Raw genomic sequence first — 24,576 nt, forward strand, 5'->3', positions numbered from 1 at the left:
GCCGAAATATTGCATTCAGTATTAAAGAGTAGCCTATACTGCTACGTTAAAGAGCAAACTTCATATTAAGCATTCATATTTGATCACTTGCATGTATTAAATCATAAACGGTTATATGTGCGTCCTAATATCAAATAGGCCTATGCATATAAAGTAATAAGTGAATAACACAGTCAAACTGAGAATACCTGTCTGGAGTAGGCTATAGGCTACATAATAAATTACTCAGTCGAACTTTTTTATTCTGCATATAACTCTGGGGTTATTTTGTTGCCCTTCAATGTTCTTCTAAACTTAACTTCATAAACTCAATCAGAGTTAACTGAGATAGTAATAAAGCCAACATGAATTCGCTTTGAATTTTGTTTCAGTGTACACATGCGCCATCTACTGGATATTTAATGACAATTTTATAAATTAAAGGATGAGCGGTGATTGAATTCAAGCTCGTTTCTACCTCCAGTCGTATCTACTTGTAGTTTTAAAGCAGATATATGGTAGACTACTGTATTAATTGTCTGCATGACGTTTCAAAAACTCATCTTATTGTCTCTGCACCAAATCAGACGTTCAGACGTTCAGACGTGTCACTGGAGAACAGTATGCATATTAGGAAAACATTATGTTCTGTACTTAAATATTACATTCAGTTATAGATTTAGATATATTTAAATGATGTGCATTCACATGAGCTCTTCAGTCATATTCAGTCTTCTAGAAAAAGCAGTTTTGTCTCCCCCTCATGGGTGCCGTCATTTTGACATGACAAGCCTTGTCATGTAACTGACAGAGGTACCTAGGCTACACTACTACTACAATACAGTACTACTGCTTCTACTATTACTAGTACTATTAAAACGAAAACATAGCTGTACAAGTAATTATGGGAAATTATTATAATTTACTTAAAATGTAAGTAACTTTAAAGTTTTATGTCCATGCTCTGTATGTAAAGCAGTGGTTCAGAACATGGGGTCCACACGGCCTCTTGCTGGGCACTGGAATATATCCTTTAAGATCAAAACTGCAAAATGGTTTAAGGTCAAAATAAATAAATGAATAAATATGTTTCTTGGAATGATCCAAGAATTGCATGTAGGAAGTGTAGGAAGGTGCAACACGAAGTTGAAGCAAATTCTTTAAAAATAATCCACAGGCAGGGCAATTTACAGACAAGAATGGTAGGAACACACAAGGTAACCTTGTAGCTGGACACCAGAACACTGAACACATACCAACTAATAAAGACAAGTTAACAAGACAGATGATGGGAATAACATGACAATGACAGGAACACCAAATATGGGCATATGGGAGAAACTAAGACAGACAGTCCAAGGGGTGTTACAAATAATAATAAAATACTACATTATAAAAAAAAAACTGAAAAAGTAATTTGTTATGAATAAAATAATTCAATATAAATTATTTAAAATGATTATAAAACAAAAAGGCACTGAAATATATAATAAAAAAGATACATTATACATGTTACATTTATTTATTTATTTTGTATTAAAGTTTAATCATGCTTTATGTTTAATCAGACCTATGAGTTGTATTTAAGAGGATAGTTAATCAAAAAATGAAAATTACCACATGATTTACTCACCCTTAAGCCATCCTAGATGTAAATGACTTAATTCTTTTAAATGAATAGAATCAGTGTTATATTAAAAAAAGAAAAATGTCCTGGCTCTTCCAAATTTTATAATAGCAGTGAATGGCTGTTGATTTTTTAAAGTCAGATAAAGTGCATCCATCCAACAAAAAAAGGGGGGTCCACATGTCTCCAGGGGTTTAATAAAGGCCTTTTGAAGCGATTCAATACGTTTGTGTAAAAAAATATCCTTATTAATCCGGTAAAAATATTCTAGTCTTGTGAGAACCAAGTTTTGCTTGCAGCAAAGGAAAACCAGTCTCCTCCTGGCTTATATTGAAATTTTCCAACAATTTTTTAATACAAATCCTTACTTCTAATTTGTGACTGATGTTTTGTTTTGCTCTCTCGTTTCCCTATGCCCTATGTCATCCGCTGGAACACCACTCTCTCGTGTATGCATGTATAACAGTTCAAAAAGTTTTAAATATGGATATTTTTATTACTGAAACACATTGATTCTCTTTAGAAGGCATTTATTAAACCCCCATGTGGAGCACTTTTTAATGATAGATGGATGCACTTTATTAGACTTCAAAAAAATCAACAGCCATTCACTGCTATTACAAAGCTTAGAAAAGCCAGGACATTGTTTAATATAACTCTGATTGTTTTAGTCTGAAAGAAGAAAGTCATATACACCTAGGATGCCTTGAGGGTGAGCAAATCATGGGGTAATTTTCATTTTTGGGTGAACTGTCTCTTTAATATTGATGATTTTGTTAAAGAAACACTATAGGCCAAAGATTTCTTTAACTCTTCCAGAACACTAGTTGGTGCTGTTTCACAAAATAAAAAAAAGTCTGTATATTCAATGAAGCACTAAACTAATTTAAAGTGGTCGGGTCACTGTTCCTTTCACACTTCATGAAGTGGCTGTGGTTTGCCTTATACACTTACAATATTTTCACTAGGAAAAAACTATAACAACTTGACTACAACTCTTCTCCATTGATGCCCCTTGCCCTGTATCTTATCTTTAAGTGGTAGTTCACCAAAAAAATTAAATGCTGTGATCATGTACTCACCCTCCACCTGTTCCAAACCTGTGTGAATTTCTTTCAGCTGTTGGATAGAAATAAGCTATTTTGATGGTAGCCATAGTATGAAAAGGAAGTCAATGGCTACTGTCAGCTGGTTGGTTACCAACATTCTTCAAATTATCTTCTTTTGTGTTAAGCAAAAGAAAGAAACTCATACATGTTTGTGAACTTTTCCTTTAAAGCGGGTCTTCTTTCAGACTAATACAATTGGAGTTATATTAAAAAAAATATCCTGGCTCTTGCAAACTTTATAATGGCAGTGAATGATTTTGAAGCAAAATAAAGTGCATTCATCCATCATAAAAAAGTACTCCATAAATAATAAAGGCCTTCTGAAGTGAACAAATGTGTTTGTGTGAAAAAAATGTGTAAATAAATATCCATATTTAAAACTTTTTATAAACTGTCATCTATTCCGCTAAATGTCATACATGTGGCGTTCCAGCGGTTGATGTAGGACAACATAGGCATAGCAAAAGCTCCGGTGAAAATATTCTAGTTTCGTGAGAAACACATATTGTTTACAGCAAAGGAAAAACAGTCTCCTCTTGGTTTATATTTCTCCTCTCCTTTACAAATCCTTGTTTTGTACTTCTAATTCGTGTTCAGTGTTTTAAACAATGCTGGAACAATGCTTTCTCATAACATGTGTACGATAGAGATTATGATTTATAAAGTTTTACACTCCTAAAAATAAAGGTGCCTAAAATCTTCTTCACAGCGATGCCATAGAAGTACCATTTTTGGTTTCACAAAGAACCATTCAGTCAAAGGTTCTTTAAAGAACCATCTCTTTCTAACTTTTTTATAATCTGAAGAACCTTCCTTCAACACAAAGAACCTTTTGTGAAACAGAAAGGTTCTTTAGATGTTAAAGGTTCTTAATGGAACTACTTAAACAAAAAAGAAGGTTCTTCTATGGCATTATGAAGCACATTTATTTTTAAGAGTGTAAATATGGATATTTTTCTTCACAAATGCATTAATTTGATCGAAAAAAAAAAAAAAAGATGAGCTATGAGCTGCAGCAGATGGTAAACAATTATTTAAACTGCTTCCGTAGTGTCAATAGTGTCAGTGCAAACAAAAGTAAATAGGAATATTTTCCATCTACGCATTTATGTAGGCCTAACTTGTAGATTCTTTTATAAAAAAGTGAAAATGCAAAATCCTTTTCAAAGCCTGACTTCAGTGCATTCACAAGAGGGCAGCAGCGCACAATTCCTACTTCAACAGACTTCAGAAATACAGTGAAGCCTCTTCTTTCCTAAATTTCAGTCTAAAGAGTATGCTAATGAATAAGAACCTCAACGTTCTCACCTGGCCTAATTTTGTGTGTGACTGATTTATCAACCCAACGTTTGCAAAACAGTTTATCTAATTTTCAGATATCATTTCAGTGTTTGGATATTGAACAAAAACGCTTCGACTGAGCAGCTGTAAGAGGATTTTTCTTTCTCTAAAACAGTTCAAGTGCACGTTTGCGAGCATCCCATCACTTATTAAAGTGAGGCACGCCTACAGCGTGTGCGGCTGCCCCTTCACGGGCTCTAACCCAGTTCATTCCCACAGACTACCGCGCACTTTACAGCGCTCAGACTGTCACTGACACAATGCGCTACTATTTCTGGCAGATTTTACGAGGAGTCACAGTGGAATAAGAGGAAATCATGCCAATGCTATCGTAGGAGCCGACTGAACACCCTTTACTTCTTTCCCGGGATTTTCTTTCCTGTTTAACCCTTATCCACAATGCTTTACTTTCAGTTGGTGATCATGGCAGGGACTGTCATGCTGGCATACTACTTTGAGTACACCGATACTTTCAACGTGCACATCCAGGGATTTTTCTGTCATGATAACGCCTATACGAAGCCCTATCTCGGACCAGAGGAGTCCAGTACGATCCCACCAGCCATCCTGTACGCGGTGGTCGCAGGGGTCCCTGCACTCGTGGTGAGTGTGTATAGAAGGTTAAGGGTGTTTAGAATAGGCTAAGCAGTGCATATTGGTCGTGGTTCTTGGGAAGATCTTTATTTATATAATAGCATAATATTAATTAGCTTGTGAACTGTAGAGATTGCATGTTGCAGTCTCATGGTAAGCCTGCCTGCAAAGTTAGGATAACAGTAATTTTAAGAAATAATTATACACAGAAGAATGTGGTATTTGATTTAGATATTGGGAATGTAAATGGTTAACACATCTATTATTTGATTATGCATATTATATTGCAAATGAATTATCCAGTCTGTTTTCTAACTACAGTGTGTTTTTGCACTTTTCATATAAGGTCAATATATGAAATTGAAGGTCTGTTAATTTTTTTTTATTTTAAAGAAATTAATACTTTTATTCAGCAAAGTTGCATTAATTTGAACAAAAGTGCCAGTAAACACATTTATAATGTTATACTGTTATTAAAAAAAGTTTATTAGATGCTGTTCTTTTTAACTTTCTAATCATCAAGAATCCTGAAAATTAATCACGGTTTCTACAAAATTTTACAAGCAGCACAACCATACAGTATCTCAGAATTGAAAATAATAATAATAATAATAAAAAAATGTTTCTTGATCAGCAAATCAGCATATTAGAATGATTTCTGAAGGATTAGGTGACTGATGACTGAAGTAATGACTGTAAATTCAGCTTTGCCATCACAGAAATAAAGTTATTTTACCTTGTAATAATATTTGACAATATTGCTGTTTTACTGTTGGTCAAAAAGAAAAAGAAAAATGCAGCTTTAGTGAACATAAGAGAAAAAAAAAAATACAGACCACAGACTTTTAAATGATATGTCAGATACCTCAGATGCAAAAATAGAAAACAAATGAGACAGACACTCAGTAAGAGTTTAAAAATAACAGCATAGTTCAATAGGTGTTGGTTTTTAAAAGAAATGTTCACGATGAAACCTTTAACTTTAATTTAAGGAGAATTTGTTACATTGTTGAGATCTTGTCTGAAACTCTAGAGGTGACACAAGATTACCTTGAATTAACATGGAACTTAAGCAAAAGTCTCAGTTTTCCTTCTTATCTAACTGCTGTAGAAGAAACGAAGAAAGGAGATGTAAAAGATTTGAAAAGCTTGCATTTGCAGGGCACCGTTGGTTAGTGTTTGCTAGGCTGGCCACAGTGAATGTTGGGATCTGTCTTTGAAAAGTCACTTTTTGGCTCTAGACTCTAGCCTTCTGTGCCTACAGTATATTAAAAGAGAATTTATGATGAGCAAGATATTGGCAGCTCCGAGGATCAATTAAAGAGCACCAGGTCCACCACAGAGCTTCCCTGCTCTCATCTCTCATAAGAATTCCAATGGGTTTGCTCAATCGATCTGAAAACACTCTTTCTGGCCTTATTTTATGGCCACACAAATTCACCCCCCAAATGACTATTATTAGCACCCATTTGCTGAAAGCATCCCTTTTGAGCCAAGTGTGGAGAAAACTTCGATCTGGCCTCAAGCATGCTCTGCGGTGGACAGTAAAGGTCAGCTATCAGCCCGACGGGCTCTTGAAGTGCAAGGTTTATAGAGAGTTAGTCCCAAATATTGCTGGCATGTTAAACTTGGGCATTTCTGACAAGGCATCTGAAGTTTACAAAAAAGTTTACAAAATCGGAGACTTGAGTCTTACCCCTAGGGTTGGGCGATATACCGGTACACATGATTAACTGGTAGAATATTGACAACATTCGCATTTGTTCTTATCATTTCTCGTCAGGTTGAATACTGCTCATCTACTGTCAAAATAACTTTGTTGTTTACATCCAAGTATCTCCAATATGGCCAACTGTGACCAAACTGTGACGTAAGAGCAAACCCTCTATAGAGCGCAGGAGTATTGAACTGAGTTATTTTTGCCACTTTTAGGCCTTGAACAAGTGAACACAATAATTTAGGTCTTATGTGAAAGCAAACAGCTGAGAAAGAAATCACATTTGTAACAGTATATTGGATCTAAGCAGCTCTTAAAGTGACAGCAGTCCAATATGCCTGCTGTCTGTCATTCATGTTAATCAAACAACAAAAGAGAGAAAATCTCTCACTGCTCTTGACTAAATCAAGTTTGGAACTGTAATAAGAAGTAATACAGATTTAATTTACATGGTGACGAATATGTAGTGTTTTTATACATTTGATTACTTATATAGCATTTCTTATTTATTAACTTTCAATTCAATTCAGTTGTAGTTTTTTTTGTCCTATTGCCTATATTTAGTTATTAGTTTCTTATTCTTATTTAATTGCTGACTGTTTACTGAGTTTTTTTTGTCATATTGACACTGGTGACAAGAATTATGAACATTCTATATTTAAAAAAATGTTGATATAATAAAGATCTTGTTTAAAGCAAAAATAACTATTGTGACATATCATCATTACCATGAAATACAGTAACTCATATTATGATATGATTTTGGTCATATCACCCACCCCTATTTATCCTCAAGTTATGTTAACTGTATGACTGGCTTTCCTCTGTGAAATACAAAGGAAGAAATTTTGAAGAAAGTGCCATTTTTAAATCAGTTATAATTAATGTTGACTGAAGATTTTTAGTTTCAAATATAATGTCACCATAAAAATATAATAAAAGTATTCTGTGACTTGTGTCCTGTGTTACAAAATTATATAATAACTTTGCTTGAGGAACAAACTGAAATTGAAGTTGTTATAACTTTTCCCCTCCTGTGAGAGTATATAATTTTGAGACAAAAGACCAAAATTGTGACCAAGGACCACAAAACCAGTCATAAGGGTCAATAAGGTTATATACACTACCGGTCAAAAGTTTGGACCTTTAAAGAGAATGTATGTATAAGATCTGCAATAAATAAATAAGCTTTCCATTGATGTATGGTTTGTTAGTATAAAACAATATTTGGCCGAGATACAACTATTTGAAAATCGCCTTTAAAGTTGTCCAAATGAAGCTCTTAGCAATGCGTATTATTAATCAAAAATTAAGTTTTGCTATATTAATGGTAGGAAATTTACCAAATATCTTCATGGAACATGATCCTTAATTAATATCCTAATGATTTTTGTCATAAAAGAAAAATTGATCATTTTGACCCATACAATGTATTGTTGACTATTTCTGCAAATATACAGGTGCTACTTATGACTGGTTTTGTGGTCAAGGGTCACAATTTTGAAATATTAAGTCATAATTATGAGAGGAGACTGTGTAATTATGACAATTTAATGCTAATTTAAGCTTTTGTACTTATACTTTATGTCTTTGAGTTTTTGTCATAACTGTGACTTTAACTGTGACATAGTTTTGGCTTTTTTGTCATAATTATTACTTTCTTATAACTTCAATTTATAATTATGATGTATCAAAACATGATTTTTTAATCTTATGTGGTGGAAATAGGATTTCGTAGATTTTGTTTTGTTCATTATGACTTCATAAGACATTATAGGCTCTTTTGAAGCTTGAAAGTTTATAGTTATATTTAGATAGAAAAGAAACTCAGTAGATTCTTCAAAATATATCTTTTTGCGTTGGAAGATGGAAGAAAAAAGTTGGAACTGCATAACTTTTAATTATGAGAAGGGGCCATTCACACAGAACACACTTTTGCTTTGAAAAGAGCAAGACATGGGCAGTAGAATGGAGGAAAAAACACAAGGTCTATGTGCTTTTAGTTTTTTTTTTTTGTATAGCTCTCTCATGCGCAAAACGCTTTTGGCGCAAAGGCCAAAAATGTCTATCTAGTGCATATTTATATAACTTTGGAAAAGTAGTGCAGTAAACGGCCCCTAAGTGAACTCTTTACAATAGCTTGCCATGGTATTTCTGACACAATGTGTGGTGGTATCGCAGACATTAAGCATTCAGCTTTCATCAAAATTCTGAATCCAAACAGTCCCTCTCTTGTATCTTGTATCTCTTGTCTCTTGTATGGTGTAGTGGTTATATGTGCTTTCAGAGTGCTTATGTATGCTGACCTGCCAAAGCCACGATCATTTTTCAGTGTGCTTTTACCTATGTACCTACCCAGTTTTAAATGACACACCACTTTTCATCCTATTTTACCTGTCAGTGTAGAGAGGATTCTTGAGCAAACCGAATGGATTCATCACTGTAGTTGCACTGACTGACCTTTGGCAATTGTTCCAGACAGATGTGAAACCTGCAAGACAGAGAGTCTTAACTCTTATAATAGGATTGGACTCACACCACTCTCTCCAATTTTAATGTGACCAATCACAAATAACAAGAAATATCATTTGAACACTTTCTAAAACTTGAACTGCCCTTGAGGATTTTTTAATATTTGGTCTGAACCTCAGTATGATCCATCCCCCTCCACTACCACCGCAATGCATTCGAAAACAAGCAGCTATGAGAAATGTATTATATTATAATTGTGACCTAAAGCATGCAAAAACGCAAATTATATGTTAGGATAAATTATAAATTGGGACGAATTGCTTTCATACTAATTACTAACTGTGTGAGTTCTGGAATAAATCGAACCCTAGACAAAGGGGTTTGAAAACTTTTGATGCCACAGAACTTCAAATATAAAGATTCTGAAAAAAACAAAAGCAAAAAGTAAATCTGCTTAACATAGGTGTTTTGTATTTAAAACTTGACTTTTTTAAGTTGTTAAATGCCTGATAAAGTAGGAGATTGACTAGACTCTAGGCTATGTCGAGTTGGACGAAGAAGGCAGACTAGTAGAATTCTCCCTTTGGGCTGCATCTCACGTTCTTCGTATTAAATATGAATATGAAAACAAATAAAAAATATATTAAAGACTTTCTGGCCCATATGCCAGTTAGAGAAACCATCTTACTCATCAGGTTTGGCTGTTTGACATTTATAGGCCAGGATGGCATGATGTCTATTAAAAGTGAAAAGTGAGTCATGCCAATCCACATCCAGAGTCCTGAAATGCACAAGCATTCTTTTTGTAGTAGTTGTGAAAGGATTTGTCATCTTCTCTTCATTGACTGATCAGACCTTTATAGTTAATTATGAAAAAGTGTACATTCATAAATCTCAGAATTTGTTGGTTCATGTATTATTTCCTGTGACGATCTAAAGGAACGTGTCTTGAAAGTGAAGTAAACAAAAACAACAAATATTCTATTCTGTAATATGGGTCTTAGATGATTTATATGAAGCCTTTAACTTTTAAATTCAAAGTTTTTAGATTTAATCAATGCAGTTTGTCTTTTTGAGCTTATTGTACATTTCTCATATGTAATCAATAGAAAATAGAGATTTAAGCTGCAGTACTAACAAAGTGATGTCAAGGTGATATATCCTCAGACTCTTGGTGTAGAGTACCCATTCAAAAGCTTGCTCAGCCGTGCTAATGTTGAGATATCACTGATGTTGTAAACCTGGAGTTTGCTGCACTGTTGAGTTGCCGCAAGAGTTCACAAGTTCACCTGTCAGTTCCTGTATTTTTCCACATTGGTAAAAGTATTGGAATAAGGGTGAAGGGCACTTCTGCAGCTGAAGTCTTCACATGCTGTGAACTGGTTAGTTGCAGACACTTTTATCCTAAGTGACGTAAAACAAAGTTGCAACATGTTTAGCAAAAATGTCCCCACAGAGACAAAGATTTTAGATATTGCCATCTTTTTGGGGACAGTTTATATCTTGCAGTTCTGACTTTAAAACACACTTTTTGAATTATTAATGAGAATTGTGAGGTATGAACTTGCAGTTTTCAGAACATATCAGTCTTTTTCCCCTCAAAATTTGACTTTATACTAACTCACAATTCTGAGAAAACTTGAAATTCTGACAATTTTGAAAAAAAGTCAAAATTGTGAGATACAAACTCACAAAGAGTTTTTATTTTGCAATTCTGACTGTACTTCTCGAAATTATGACTTTATATCTCACAATTCTGACTTTCTAAAACACAATTGTGAGTTTATATTTCTCATTTCAGATAAAAAAAAGTCAGGATTGTGAGTTTGTATCACACTTCTGAGAAAAAAGTGAGAATTGTGAGTTTGTATCAATTCTGAGAAAAAAGTGAGAATTGTGAGTTTGTATCTCACAATTCTGACTTTCTAACACACAATTGTGAGTTTATATCTCACATTTCTGAGAAAAAATTCAGAATTGTGAGTTTGTATCACAATTCTAAGAAAAAGTCAGAATTGCAAGACACAAACACAATCGTGAGAAAAAAGTCAGAATTGCAATTCTCACTCTTTTTTCTCAGAATTGTGATACAAACTTGCAATTCTGACTTTATTTCTTGCATTTGCGAGTTTATATCTCACATCTCGGAAAAAAAAGTCAGAATTGCGAGTTTGTATCACACCTCTGAGAAAAAAGTCAAGTCAAGATTATTTATACAGCGCTTTTTACAATACAAGTTGTGTCAAAGCAACCTTACAGTATTAAAATAATAAAGTAAAATGTCAATAATAATGCAAGAGTTCCATATTGCAACAAAGTCAAATTGGGGAGGACTCATCTGGTTCCCATGGCCTTGTGCCGGTGGCCGTTTAGGGTATCATCTAGTTGACACGGTATCCGCTGACATTCTGCTGTAGGTGTTGATCCACCATCTGCTCTTGGATTGGACTGGATCCGGGGGACTGCAGTGACCATCTGATCTGGATACGGACTGGATCTGGTGGCTATGGTGACCTGGGAATAAGAAACAAACAGACTAATACTAATGTAGATGCAAGAGTTCCAAGTTGCCACAAAATCAGATTGGAGAGGACTCATCTGGTTTTCGCTGTCTTGCGTCGATGGCCATCTAGGTGAAGAGGTCTTCACTGATGATCTGTCTTTGATGTGGTCTCTGCTGACATTCAGGGTTGTAGAGGATATCTCTGGGTGCTGATGGGTACGGACTAGATCCGGCAGACTGCAGTGACCGTCTGATCTGGAATACAGGTGGCTACGGTGACCTTGGAATAAGAAGGAAAGATACTAATATTAGCGTAGATGCCATTCTTCTTCTGATGCAGCGAGTACATCAGGTATTATAGGAAGTGTCCCTGGTTCCAGTTGACCTAAATAATGCAGCCTAACAATCCTTTAGGGGATTTGCATTATGAAATGTATTAAGTGTAGGCCAGGTTAAAGAGATGGGTCTTTAATCTAGATTTAAACTGACAGAGTGTGTCTGCATCCCTGAACAGTGTTAGGTAGATTGTTCCAGAGTTTGGGCACTAAATGTGAAAAAGATCTGCCGCCCGCTGTTGATTTTGATATTCTAGGTACTATCAAATTGCCGGAATTTTGAGAACACAGCGGACGTGAGGGACTATAATATGATAAGAGCTCGCTCAAGTACTGAGGAGCTAAACCATTCAGGGCTTTATAAGTAATTAGCAAGATTTTAAAATCTATATGATGTTTAATAGGGAGCCAGTGCAGTGTTGACAGAACCGGGCTAATATGGTCATACTTTCTGGTTCTAGTAATAACTCCAGCTGCTGCATTTTGGACCAGCTGGAGTTTGTTTATTAAGCGTGCAGAACAACCACCCAATAAAGCATTATAATAATCTATCCTTGAGGTCATGAACGCATGGATAACGTTTCTGCATTTGACATCGTGAGCATAGGTCGTAATTTCGATATATTTTTTTAGATGAAAAAATGCGGTTTTGCAAATGCTAGAAATGTGGCTTTCGAAGGAAAGATTGCTATCGAATAGCACACCTAGGTTCCTGACTGATGACGACGAATTGACAGAATAGTCATTGAGTATTAGACTGTGTTTTAGGTTATTACATGCGGATGTTTTAGGTCCAATAATTAACACCTCTGTTTTTTCAGAATTTAGCAGTAAAAAAATTCTTGCCATCCAATTTTTTATTTCAACTATGCATTCTGTTAGTTTTTCCAAATTGGTACGTTTCGCCGGGCCGTGAAGAAATATAGAGCTGCGTATCATCAGCATAACAGTGAAAGCTAACACCATGTTTCCTGATGATGTCTCCCAAGGGTAACATGTAAAGTGTAAAAAGTAATGGCCCTAGTACTGAGCCTTGAGGTACTCCATACTGCACTTGTGATTGATATGATACCTAGTCATTCACTGCTACGAATTGATGCCGGTCATATAAGTACGATTCGAACCAAGCCAGTGCAGTACCACTAATGCCAACATAATTTTCAAGTCTATTTAAAAGAATATTGTGGTCAATAGTATCAAACACAGCACTAATATCCAGTAGTACTAATAGAGAGATGCATCCACGATCGGATGACAGGAGAAGATCATTTGTAACTCTAATAAGAGCAGTCTCAGTGCTATGATACGGTCTAAAACCTGACTGGAAATCCTCACAGATACCATTTTTCTCTAAGAAAGAACACAATTGTGAGGACACTACCTTTTCTAGTATCTTTGACAGAAAAGGGAGATTTGAAATTGGTCTGTAATTGTTTAATTCATTGGGATCAAGTTGAGTTTTTTTAATTAGAGGCTTAATAACAGCCAGTTTGAAAGTTTTGGGGACATATCCTAACGATAGTGACAAATTAATAATATTCAGAAGAGGATCTATGACTTCTGGAAGCACCTCTTTTAGTCAGTCCCTCCAGAAAAACGCGATTATGCGATCGCATGATTCCATGCATAATCAGCCAAAGTCCGCATATTTATGCGGGGGACGCATTTTTTCAAATACGCCGCACTTTCGCCGCATAAATTTCAGATTTCCGCGCGCAAAATATGCGGGCTTGCATGATTTTATAATCCCATTTCCGTTTGGGTCTTTGTCTTCGTTCTTTCGAGTACTATTGTGGTCGCGCGTTGCCGCGACGTTCTGTCTTGCCTCACTTCATTTTCGCGAGCCTGACCAGTCCACATCAAGTGAACTGGACATCGGGAGATTGTGACACCCGAATATTAATCCGTGTGGCCGTTTGGCCATCCCCGCACTGTTTCAACTGGAGGACTGTGTTTGTGGGGTTCGTATGGTACCATTAGATTGTTGTGTGGATGAAATTATAAGTTGATGTGAGTGGTTTGAGTGTGGTCTGTTTGTTTATTTTTGGAAGCGTGTGCGAGTGTGTATATGTACGAGTGTGTGAGCGTGAGAAATCGGTACTAAGGGTTGTGAGTTTGCGTGATCTTATGGAGTAAATTTTGTTGTGTGTATATTGTTGATGGACCAGGTGTAATGTGATTGCATCTGTTATTTTGTTGCTTTTCTATTTTTGTTGATCAATTTTTCTTTTCTTTTTTTGTGTTTATTGATTTGATTTGATTTATGGTCATTTGATTTTTTTTTTTTTTTTTTCGTGTTTAGTTGATTTTGACTTATGACTATTTGATTGTATTCTTTTGTGTGTGTGTGTGTGTGTGTGTGTGTGTGTGTGTGTGTGTGTGTGTGTGTGTGTGTGTGTGTGTTTATTGATTTGTGTCAATTTGATGTTGATTTTGTTAATTTTGTTGGACGGGCTAAGGAGTGCTGACCACTCTAGGTCCATGTTAATGGGTACCCTTGTTCACTGAGTGATTTTGTTCTTCTGATTTGTACACGTGTCATCTGAATACACGTGTGTTTGTGGTGAAATGAGTACATTAGTGTACGTTTGAAGTGCGTAGTGAAGTGGAATTGGGGTAGGTTGGTTATTTCTCCTTGCCATCTGATGTGTTACTTTTGATTTGTCTAATTTGTTTATTTTTTTGTTTTGATTTGGAAGCCATATTAACCCCTTGTGTCCTAAATTGTGTCTGTGTGTTTAGCTTTTATCCCAGTAATAATAAAATATTGTATCTTTTTTTCTATATTCACGTCTCTGCTCTATTCTTGTGGGAACAGACCTGGGTGTCTTTGACCATTATTTCCCTGGGAGAGATTCCCAGGGTGGAGTAGTCGATGTTATAATTATAATTGAGTCCAGAATAACGAAATTCACTCCTTACGGTGCTAAATCTGGCAATAAGGGTGTTGGGAGAATCACTTTTTTCTCCCTTTTTCACCAAACCGCAGTTTTTGCAAGTTCCCGCAGTTTTTGCAAGTTCCCGCAATTTCATCGCATAAAATTGCATAAATATCCCGCATATTCAATCGCATTTTTTAAGAAAACGTGCCGCATAATCAAGGATTTTTGCCCGCAACAATCACAAAAAAACGCCGCGTTTTTCTGGAGGGACTGTTTAGTAGCTTAGATGGAATAGGGTCTAACATACATGTTGTCGGTATAGATGATTTAATAAGTTTATACAACTCTTCCTCTCCTATAGTTGAAAATGCATGGAATTGTTCCTCAGGAGATCTATAGCATATCTGATGTGATACTGTAGCGGATGGCTGCATAGTTACAATTTTATCTCTAATACTATCTATCTTGGTAGTAAAATAGTTCATGAAGTCATTACTGCTGTGCTGTTGGGAAAATTCAGCGCCTGTTGGTGCTTTATTCTTCGTTAATTTAGCCACTGTATTGAATAAATACCTAGGGTTATGTTTGTTTTCTTCTAAGAAAGATGAAAAATAATCTGATCTAGCAGTTTTTAATGCTTTTCTATAGGATATGTTACATTCACGCCAGGCTGTACGGAAAACCTCTAGTTTTCTTGCAGCTGCGTTCCATTTTTCATCGTGCTCTCTTCAGTGTGCGAATGTGTTCATTATGCCACGGCGTCGGACTGTTTTCCTTAATTTTTCTTAACCGCAGAGGAGCAACTATATCTAAAGTGCTAGAAAAAAGAGAGTCAATAGTTTCTGTTGCATCATCAAGTTTTCCTGAGCTATCGGATATGCTGAGGAATTCAGATAAATCAGGAAGATTACTTACAAAGCAGTCTCTTGTGGTAGAAGTAATGGTTCTACCGTACTTATTGCGAAGAGTTAGTTTTACAGTTTTACAGTAGCTATCTGGAGTATACACGAGACTAGATAATGATCTGAGATATCATCACTTTGATGCAGAATTTTAACGTCATTAACATCAATTCCGTGTGACAATATTAAATCTAAGGTGTGATTTCAGCAATGAGTAGGTCCTGACACGTGTTGTCTAACCCCAATTGAGTTCAGAATGTCTATAAATGCTGATCCCAATGCATCTTTTTCATGGATGTTAAAATCACCCACTATTAAGACTTTATCTGCGGCCAACACTAATTCGGATAGAAAATCAGCAAATTCTTTAATAAAGTCTGTATGGTGCCCTGGTGGCCTGTATACAGTAGCCAGTACAAATGTCACAGGAGATTTATCATTAATACTTGTTCCTTTGGATAATGTTATACGGAGCACCATTACTTCAAACGAGTTATACTTAAAGCCCGTTCTCTGAGAAACCCTGAACATATTGCTATAAATTGTGCAAACACCTCCCCCCTTACCTTTTACACGTGGCACATGTTTATAACAGTAATTTTGGGGGGTAGCCTCATTTAAAATAATGTAATCATCTGGTTTTAGCCAGGTTTCTGTCAAACAGAGCACATCTAGCTTATGATCAGTGATCATATCATTTACAAAAAGTGCTTTCGTAGAAAGTGACCTGAAAGTGACCTGATATTTAATAAGCCAAGCTTTATCATTTGTTTTTCAGTATTATATACATTTTTTATTTGTTGAACATCAATCAATTACTCTTACATTGCTTTGGACGTTTATTGTATTTTCTAGCTTGGGGAACAGACACAGTCTCTATAGTGTGATATCTAGGAGAAAGGGTCTCTATGTGCTGAGAATTAACTGATTTCTGTGACGTGAGGCAGCTAGCAGACGGTCGGTTTAGCCAGTCTGTCTGCTTCCTGACCTGGACCCCAGTTAGTCAAGTGCAAACGCTAAGACTATGTGCCATATTTCTAGATAGGAGAGATGCTCCACATCCGGAGGGATGAAGACCATCTCTTTTCAACAGGTCGGGTCTGCCCCAGAAACTCTAGAAACCAATGTTATTTCGCGGGCACCACTTTGACATCCAGCTGTTTAACGATGACAATCTACTATGTATCTCGTCACCACGGTAAGCAGGGAGGGGACCAGAGCATATTACAGTGTCTGACATTGTACTTGCAAGTTCACACACCTCTTTAACATTATTTTTTGTGATCTCCGACAGGCGAAGTCGAACATCATTAGTGCCGACGTGAATAACAATCTTACTGAATTTACGTTTAGCATTAGCCAGCACTTTTAAATTTGCCAAGATGTCAGGCGCTCTGGCTCCCGGTAAACACTGGACTATGGTGGCTGGAGTCTCTATTTTCACGTTCCGTACAATAGAATTGCCAATTACTAGAGCACTTTCATCAGGTTTCTCAGTGGGTGCTTCACTGAGTGGGGAGAACCTGTTTGATGTTCTGATCGGAATGGAAGAGCGGTGTTTTGACCCGCGACTATGCCGTCTCACAGTCACCCAGTTGTCCTGCTGCACGGGTGCTGTAACTACCAGAGCCGAACAATTTGCATGTCTCCCTGAGCTAGTCACATCCAAAGCCGTAAGTCCCTCACATTCTTACTATCCTCCATTAAAGTTTGGATGTGTGTCTCTAGGTCTGAAATCTTCTCTGTCAGCCTAGCTATTTCCTTGCATTTATCACATGTATAAGGCTCACTGCCGACAGAGATAGATAAGCTATACATGTGGCAGGTAGTGCAGACAACAATAGCAAGAGAAGAAGCCATTACTCACCGTTTTTGTAGAATGGTTCCAACTTACCACTGTTATTTTGATGAACTCTTGAAGAGAGGGATGGGAGGAGGAACAATGGAGTGAATAGGACGTAAAAGGAATCGCGATTCGCAAGCTAATCGGCTATCGGAATGCTAACTTGTTGCAAATCGTGGTTGTGGAATAAAAGCGAAACGGTTCGCGCGAGAGAAAGGAGAGCGGTAGTAGGCGCGAGTAGAGAACGTGAATGTAAATGCAAGTCGCCAGTGGCAAGCTAAATAGCTAAGCTAAATAGCTAAATAGCTAACCCACTCGCGGGTTAACGGTTAAAGTGAGCGGTCAGATTAGTGTGATGGATAATTTCACAAGTCTGTTGGGAGTAAAGCTGTTTTTAAGTACTTTAAACAGCAGAGAGTAATAATAAGATAGAGATTTCTAAAGAAAAACAAGCTCCAGAAAGCTACAAACACAGCTAAAAACACAAACCAAAAAAAGTGAGAACTGTAAGTTTATATCTCACATTTCGAAAAAAAAAGTCAGAATTACGAGATACAAACACAGTCGTGAGAAAAAAAAAACAGAATTGCAAGTTTTTATTTCACAATTCTGCCTTTCTAACACACAATTACACACAATTCTGAGAAAAAGTCAATATTGCGAGATACAAACACAACCACAAGAAAAAAGTCAGAATTGCAATTCTTACTTTTTTCTCAGAATTGTAATACAGACTCGCAGAATTGCGATCTCACAATTCTTGTGACACACAACTGCGAGTTTATATCTAACATTTCAGAGAAAAAAGTGAGAATTGCAAGTTTGTATCACAATTCTGAGAAAAAAGTGAGAATTGCGAGTTTGTATCATACAATTCTGAGAAAAAAAAGTGAGAATTGCACATTTTTTTTCACAATTTCTCAGAAAAATACAAACACAATTGCAAGAAAAAAGTCAGAATTGGAAGTTTTTATCTCACAATTCTTTATAACACGCAGGAAGAGGAAGAAGTCAGAACTATATTTCACAATTCTGACTTTATAACATGCAATTGTGAGCTTATATCTCAATTCTAAGAAAAACGTCAGAACTGCAAGATATAAACACAATTCTGAGAAAGTCAGAATTGCGAGTTAAAAAGTCACGTTTTTTTTATTTTTATTCAGTGGTGGAAATGAGCTCCAGTTGAAAGTAAGTGGTACCTTTCAGTAACTTGTATTTTCTTGAATACATTCACAGAAGAATGGATAAAGTAAGTCAAACCCTGAATTTAGTAACTTGTAGATCCTCCTTTAGCAGCACAATCTTTACCAAGCATTTTCTGTAGCTTCTTAAATGACTTTTGACCAATTTTAGACCACCCCTCCCAACAAATGTTTTAGTATATCAGTATGTCTTGGTTGTCTTGATAGGACTGCCTTCTTTAGGTTTTTCCACAGCATCTTGTTCTTGTAAAGTTGGTCATACAGCATTCAGAGCATTTGTCATTGATACAAGTCATTTTAAAAGGTCCTGGGTTGCCTATAAAATAATATGAACAAATTTATACAGTAGCAAGTTATCACAAAAACCCCCATAGCCCTACAGCTTTATTCTTTCAAACCCATCCAGCACTAATTGCGAGTGTTTTTTTCCATGCTTCCTTTAACCCTGGTGCACCCTGCCAGTTTGGCAAAATCAGGTTCAAGACCTTACTGGGAACTAGCATCTGGCCGGCACAAAATCAACCTCTAATCATTTCCATTGTGTTCATGAATTGGTCTTTATGCGTGCTCCAATGTTACAAATAGCTGAAATACAGCCTCCAAGCCTAGAGAATTAGATTTTAGCTTCATTTAGATCTTAGTTCCAAGTAAAAAGATGAAGGAAAAAGCAAAAAATGAGAGAGAAGACAGAGTATCTACAAACAAAATGTACCATTAAAAGCTTCTTATTTGATTTTTGTTGCTGTTTTGTCTGCAGATTACAGTGACAGAGTCCGTGCTCTTCTTGCTGCAGTATGTCTCTGAGGATCTAGACAACCGAGAGAAGATCATTGTGATGGGCGACTGTTGTTACCTCAACCCTCTGGTCCGAAGGACATTTCGCTTTCTTGGTATGTCTTCACAGATGGAAGTGCACTAATAAGGGCAAATTCAGATTTAGACTTTCCTTTCTTTGTGCATTTGCGCCTGCAGCAGAAGAAAGCCAAAACGAGATGTCACACACATACAGTACTTGCAAGTTTCTTGTGTGGGGCAGACGATACGCTCATGGTTCATGTCAAAGCATTCTCTTAAATTATTTATAATACTTCTTCTGCAGAGAGGAGTTGAAGGGGAAAAGTATGGGATGTTCCTTGCCTTGAAATCAGACCAGAACAGATATTAACTCTCATAACTCCAGTAAATGGTAAAAGGGAAGCATAACCACATTACAATTACATTTCAATTACTGTCTTTATAATATTCATATAATCTTACAACATCAAGAAAATAGGTTTTACATTTACATTTTACAAACACTTGCATCAAAATCACTGATCACCTGGAAAACGTCTCAACCAGTCTGTGAATTTCATCACACAAAACTTGTTCTACAGAATTGGTGCAAACTGCTGTCCCACAACCAAAAAAAGCACATTTAAAAAGCATTTAAGTATTCAAATCTGAGATGTTTACTAAGATCCTTCTATTATCTATTCAAACCCATAATAATATTTAAAATATCAGAAAGCTTACTAAAATCATCATTTATTGGGTACTTTCATTTGGAAGGTGGCTGCCCCTATCCCTAACCTCTAAATTTTAACTTATGAAAATGATATTGAAATCATTTTTGCATTTTATTCCATTGATGTTTTTAAAATATCTTTTTGATTTTTTTAAGTAAAGTTCTTTTTAAATTATGAAACTTGATGTAACAAAAAATGTGTAAGTTTAAGGAACCCCTGATTGCACATGTACATTTTGGAGATGTCTATTCGACATCTGCAAGACATATTTTTTAGATTGTTTAGGATGTTTTCTATCAGGTGTCAAATAGACATTTATTAGACGGCTTTAAGATGTTTCTGATTTAGAATATATGTCAAACTGACATCTTACAGATGTCTGTCAGATGTTTGTACACAGCAGATGCTTTCCAAATCAAGAGACCTTTAACAGACATCTTGCAGATGTACGTGTGCTATCTGGGAAATCACTACCTTTTGTCTGAAATTAAGGACAATTTGGGTGTTTTTCCATAACATTTAGTTTTTATATGTGTACAACTGTTCAGAACTGTGCTAGCTAACCATGTGCTGATTAGCATCTTTGAGCTAGCTTCAAAAGTATCTAAAATTGTCACAACCAAAAACAGTCACAACAGAAACATTTGGTGATGTTTTGGTAGTGACACTATTGTTTTTTTGGGTGCTATTCCTTAAAATGTAGTTTTTATGTGTGTACAACTGTTCAAAACTGTGCTAGCTAACCATGTGCTGATTAGCATCTTTGAGCTCCCTGCTGAAAAAAACAGCTAAAGCCAGCCTAGGCTGGTTGGCTGGTATTAGCTGGTTTAAGCTGGAAGTGGCTGGTTTTAGCTGTTTTTTTCACCAGGGCTGGGCTCAAAAGTATCTAAAATTGTCACTACTGTAACAGTCACAACTTTTTATTTTAGTTTAATTTTAGTAGAGTTGTGCAATTTTTTAGTATTTTAGTATGTTTTAGTAGTCTTTTAGTATGTGATTGAGATGTGCTCGCTACCAAAACATTATTGTCATTACCAAAAATGTGCAGTTTCAACCAAAACATGGGATGTTCCCTAGCTGGTCAACCAGCTTGGTTTTAACTGTACAGCAGGCTGGTTTTAGAGGGGTTTTGGACACTTTCCTGAGAGACCACCAGCTAAAACCAGCCTGGCTGTTTTTTTTTAGTTTTTTTTTTTTAGCAGGGTTTTGTCAAAAATACAGTATATTTAATTATCAATTAAGATGTTATGATTTTGTTTCATTGTGTAGGGGTAAGCGGGGCACAACCTAACGCGGGGTTAATTGTAACACACGTGGTTCAAATATTTCCACACACGCTAGCATAACCAAATTTACGGTATTTACTAGTTGCCATAGCAACACTATGCAGAGAAAAAAGATCACCAAAATTCAAAAGCATTTTGAAGATATCACTGAATATTTATTTTACCATAGTAAAAGTACATTTCTGGCTGAAGTGAACTTTTCATTTCAGTTTTTAGTATTCATTTAAAGTTAGACAAAACGGCTAATATTTTAATCTCCAATTTGTTATTTATCAGTTTAGATAGTTTATTAATGCTTGACAAACCAGCAGAAGACACTAACCTGTTTTGAAACTCCAGTGGCGCAGATGGGGAACGTTGTAACACTGTGTGACAATATGCCCCGCTGTTATTAAACTATGCTATTCTATGACATAAGCGGTGCAATTTACACTATTTACTTCTAAGGATTTTGATAAGAAACCACAAGAAACAGGTGAATAAAGGCTGACAATCAGTGTTTAATGTTCAGATGTTATTATTTCAAGAAATGTAAAGTATTTTGGCTCGTTTATGTGTGTGGTGTTCTATGAGAGCTGTGTGTGGAGGGACGAGAGTGTTTTTCTGAATGTCTGTATGTGTTTCATCTATTTGTCCACATTGTTTTGAACTACTGTACAGCTGTGTGTTGCGATCAGGGCCGTTCAAAGCATTGTTGCGATATGTTCATTGTCAAACTCCAAAATTAGACCATTTTTATTTTTTTAAAAAACATCATTACTTCATTTGAAAAAGTTAACACATGTATTTTACTGACAAAATATTTTAGTTTGTTGTGTATATTTTTTTCATTCGATCAGATAACATTTTAAGCTGTCATATGGTCGTGTTACAACGTGCCCCTCAGATGTTACAATGTACCCCATCTATGGGGCATGTTGTCACGTTTCACTTCCTTTCTTTTGAGGTAAATAACGAAAAACGTATACACTGTAAATATGAAACAAAGCGATATATCTGTATTAGACAAGTGTGAAAATAATGTGGAAAAAAATTGTACTCTGAACCCCAAGTGGATTTACATAAACCGCGAAATTCAAAAAGTGTTAGGTTGTGCCCCGCTCTCCCCAATTCAAACTATTGAATCCTTAACTTTAAACCCAGTATAATCAACTTTTTGCCATTTACAAAGAAAAAAATGGATTAAAAATACAACAAATCTCATAAATCACACTTGAAGTATTGTTAAAATTGTAATTGTTATGGATTTACTTCTGACAAATTTGGGGAGAGGACAAATATGCCAAAACTTTAATTAACTGCACAATTACTAGAATATTACAATTTGCATACATACAAAATTTGTGAAAAAACGTCCCAGGTTACGTATGTAATCCTAGTTCCCTGAAGGGAACGAGACGCTGCGTCGAAACGCTTTGGGAACGCCTCCAGCGTGACCACGCTCTGAATCACGTGTACAATCAGTCCAATGGAATCGCGAGACGTCACGTACGTGATGACGTCACCGACCAGGAAGCTTAAAAGCACGTACGGTGAGAGCAGCGCTAGCTTTCTGGAGACAGCAAGCGCCGCAGGGATGCCGGAAGTATGGCCTCGAGACTCAGCGTCTCGTTCCCTTCAGGGAACTAGGGTTACATACATAACCTGGGACGTTCCCTTCCAGGAACTTACTCTGCGTCGAAACGCTTTGGGAACGAGAATGCCCACGCCGCCATACTGAGGATGTCCCTGCTGATCAGGGCGAAAGGACGAAGGAGCCAGGAGTGGCTGGAAGATCTAGCCCGTAGAATCGAGTGAACGTAAGGGGCGTGGACCAACCCGCAGCGTTGCAGACATCTTGGATAGAAAGACCCGAAAGGAAGGCTTTAGAGGCAGACATACCGCGAGTCGAGTGAGCCTTGACTCCCAATGGTGAGGGGAGACCAGAGGACTCATATGAAAGGGAAATGGCATCCACAATCCATTCTGGGATACAGAAAAGCTTTGGCCATACCCGGCGCAAACTTGAGGAACGAGGGAGCCACTGAGAGTCCCCAACCCTCTTAAGAAAAGTTATCGCTAGTAGGAAGGAGGTCTTAAGAGTGAGGAGACGATCAGAGATCTCTTCTAGAGGTTCGAAAGGAGGCTTAGAAAGAGCCTCAAGCACCACAGCCAGGTCCCACGTAGGGACTCGAGAGCATACTGGAGGCCTCAACCTCAGCGCACCGCAGAGGAAACGTGTAACTAATGGGTGTCTTCCCACTGAAGTGCCACCAAGAGGGGCGTGGTAAGCAGCTATGGCCGCCACGTAAACCTTCAAGGTGGAGTGGGTCAACCCGGCGGAGAGACGGTCCTGTAAGAACTCCAGCACTGTACCAACTGGGCAGTTAACTGGGTCAAACTGGTGGTCTCCGCACCAAGAAGTGAAGAGTCCCCACTTCAAGGTGTACAGTTTCCTCGTTGAGGGAGCTCTGGACTGGAGGATGGTCTCAACAACCTCGGTTGAGAGACCGGAAGCTATGAGCTGTGCCCCCTCAGGGGCCACACCCATAATTTCCACAGCTCCGGGCGGGGGTGGAGAATGTGATCTCCCAGGGGGACCCGTCTAGGAGGGAAATCAGGTCCGAGAACCAAACTCGACCCGGCCAGTTAGGGGCTACCAAGAGTAGACGAACCCCGTCCCGGCGTACTCTCGCCAGAACTCCCGGGAGCAGAGCAATCGGGGGAAGGCGTACAGACGTAGCCTCGGCCACATCTGTACCATGGCATCCAGTCCAAGAGGAGCTGGATGATTCTGAGAGAACCAGAGGGGACATTGCGCATTCTCTTGAGTCGCGAAGAGGTCCACCTGAGCCTGGCCAAAAACCTTCCAGATCTGCTTCACTACAATAGGATGAAGCATCCATTCCCCGGGCCTCGGCCCCTGCCTCGACAGGATGTCTGCTCCCGTGTTTAGACGCCCAGGGATGTGAACAGCTCTCAGCGAGAGGAGTTTCCCCTGGGACCACACAAGTATCTGGTGCGCCAGCTTGTACAAGGGGCGCGAACGCAGACCTCCTTGGTGGTTGATATAAGAGACCACCGCTGTGTTGTCGGTGCGCACCAACACATGGTGGCCTCTTAGGTCTGGGAGGAAGTGTCTCAGAGCCTGAAACACAGCCAAAATCTCCAGGCAATTGATGTGCCATGTGAGATGATGGCCCCTCCAAAGACCGTGGGCGGAGCGGCCACTCATGACTGCTCCCCAACCGGTGAGGGATGCGTCCGTCGCAAGCGTAACGCAGCGACAAGGAG

General features: G+C 37.5%; 1 protein-coding gene across 1 annotated transcript in view; it reads left to right on the forward strand.

Moving 5' to 3' along the window:
* Positions 1-4,257: 4,257 nt before the first annotated feature.
* plppr5a (phospholipid phosphatase related 5a) overlaps positions 4,258-24,576 on the forward strand; it is a 64,739-nt gene continuing 44,420 nt past the window's right edge. The window contains exons 1-2 of the mRNA XM_073848885.1: positions 4,258-4,659; positions 19,267-19,399. Of these exons, the coding sequence (XP_073704986.1) occupies positions 4,456-4,659; positions 19,267-19,399 (337 nt within the window). The 5' untranslated portion in view covers positions 4,258-4,455. The remainder of the gene's footprint in view (positions 4,660-19,266; positions 19,400-24,576) is intronic.

The sequence above is a fragment of the Garra rufa genome, chromosome 10 (assembly GCF_049309525.1).
Source record: "Garra rufa chromosome 10, GarRuf1.0, whole genome shotgun sequence".
NCBI classification, from domain to species: Eukaryota; Metazoa; Chordata; class Actinopteri; order Cypriniformes; family Cyprinidae; genus Garra; species Garra rufa.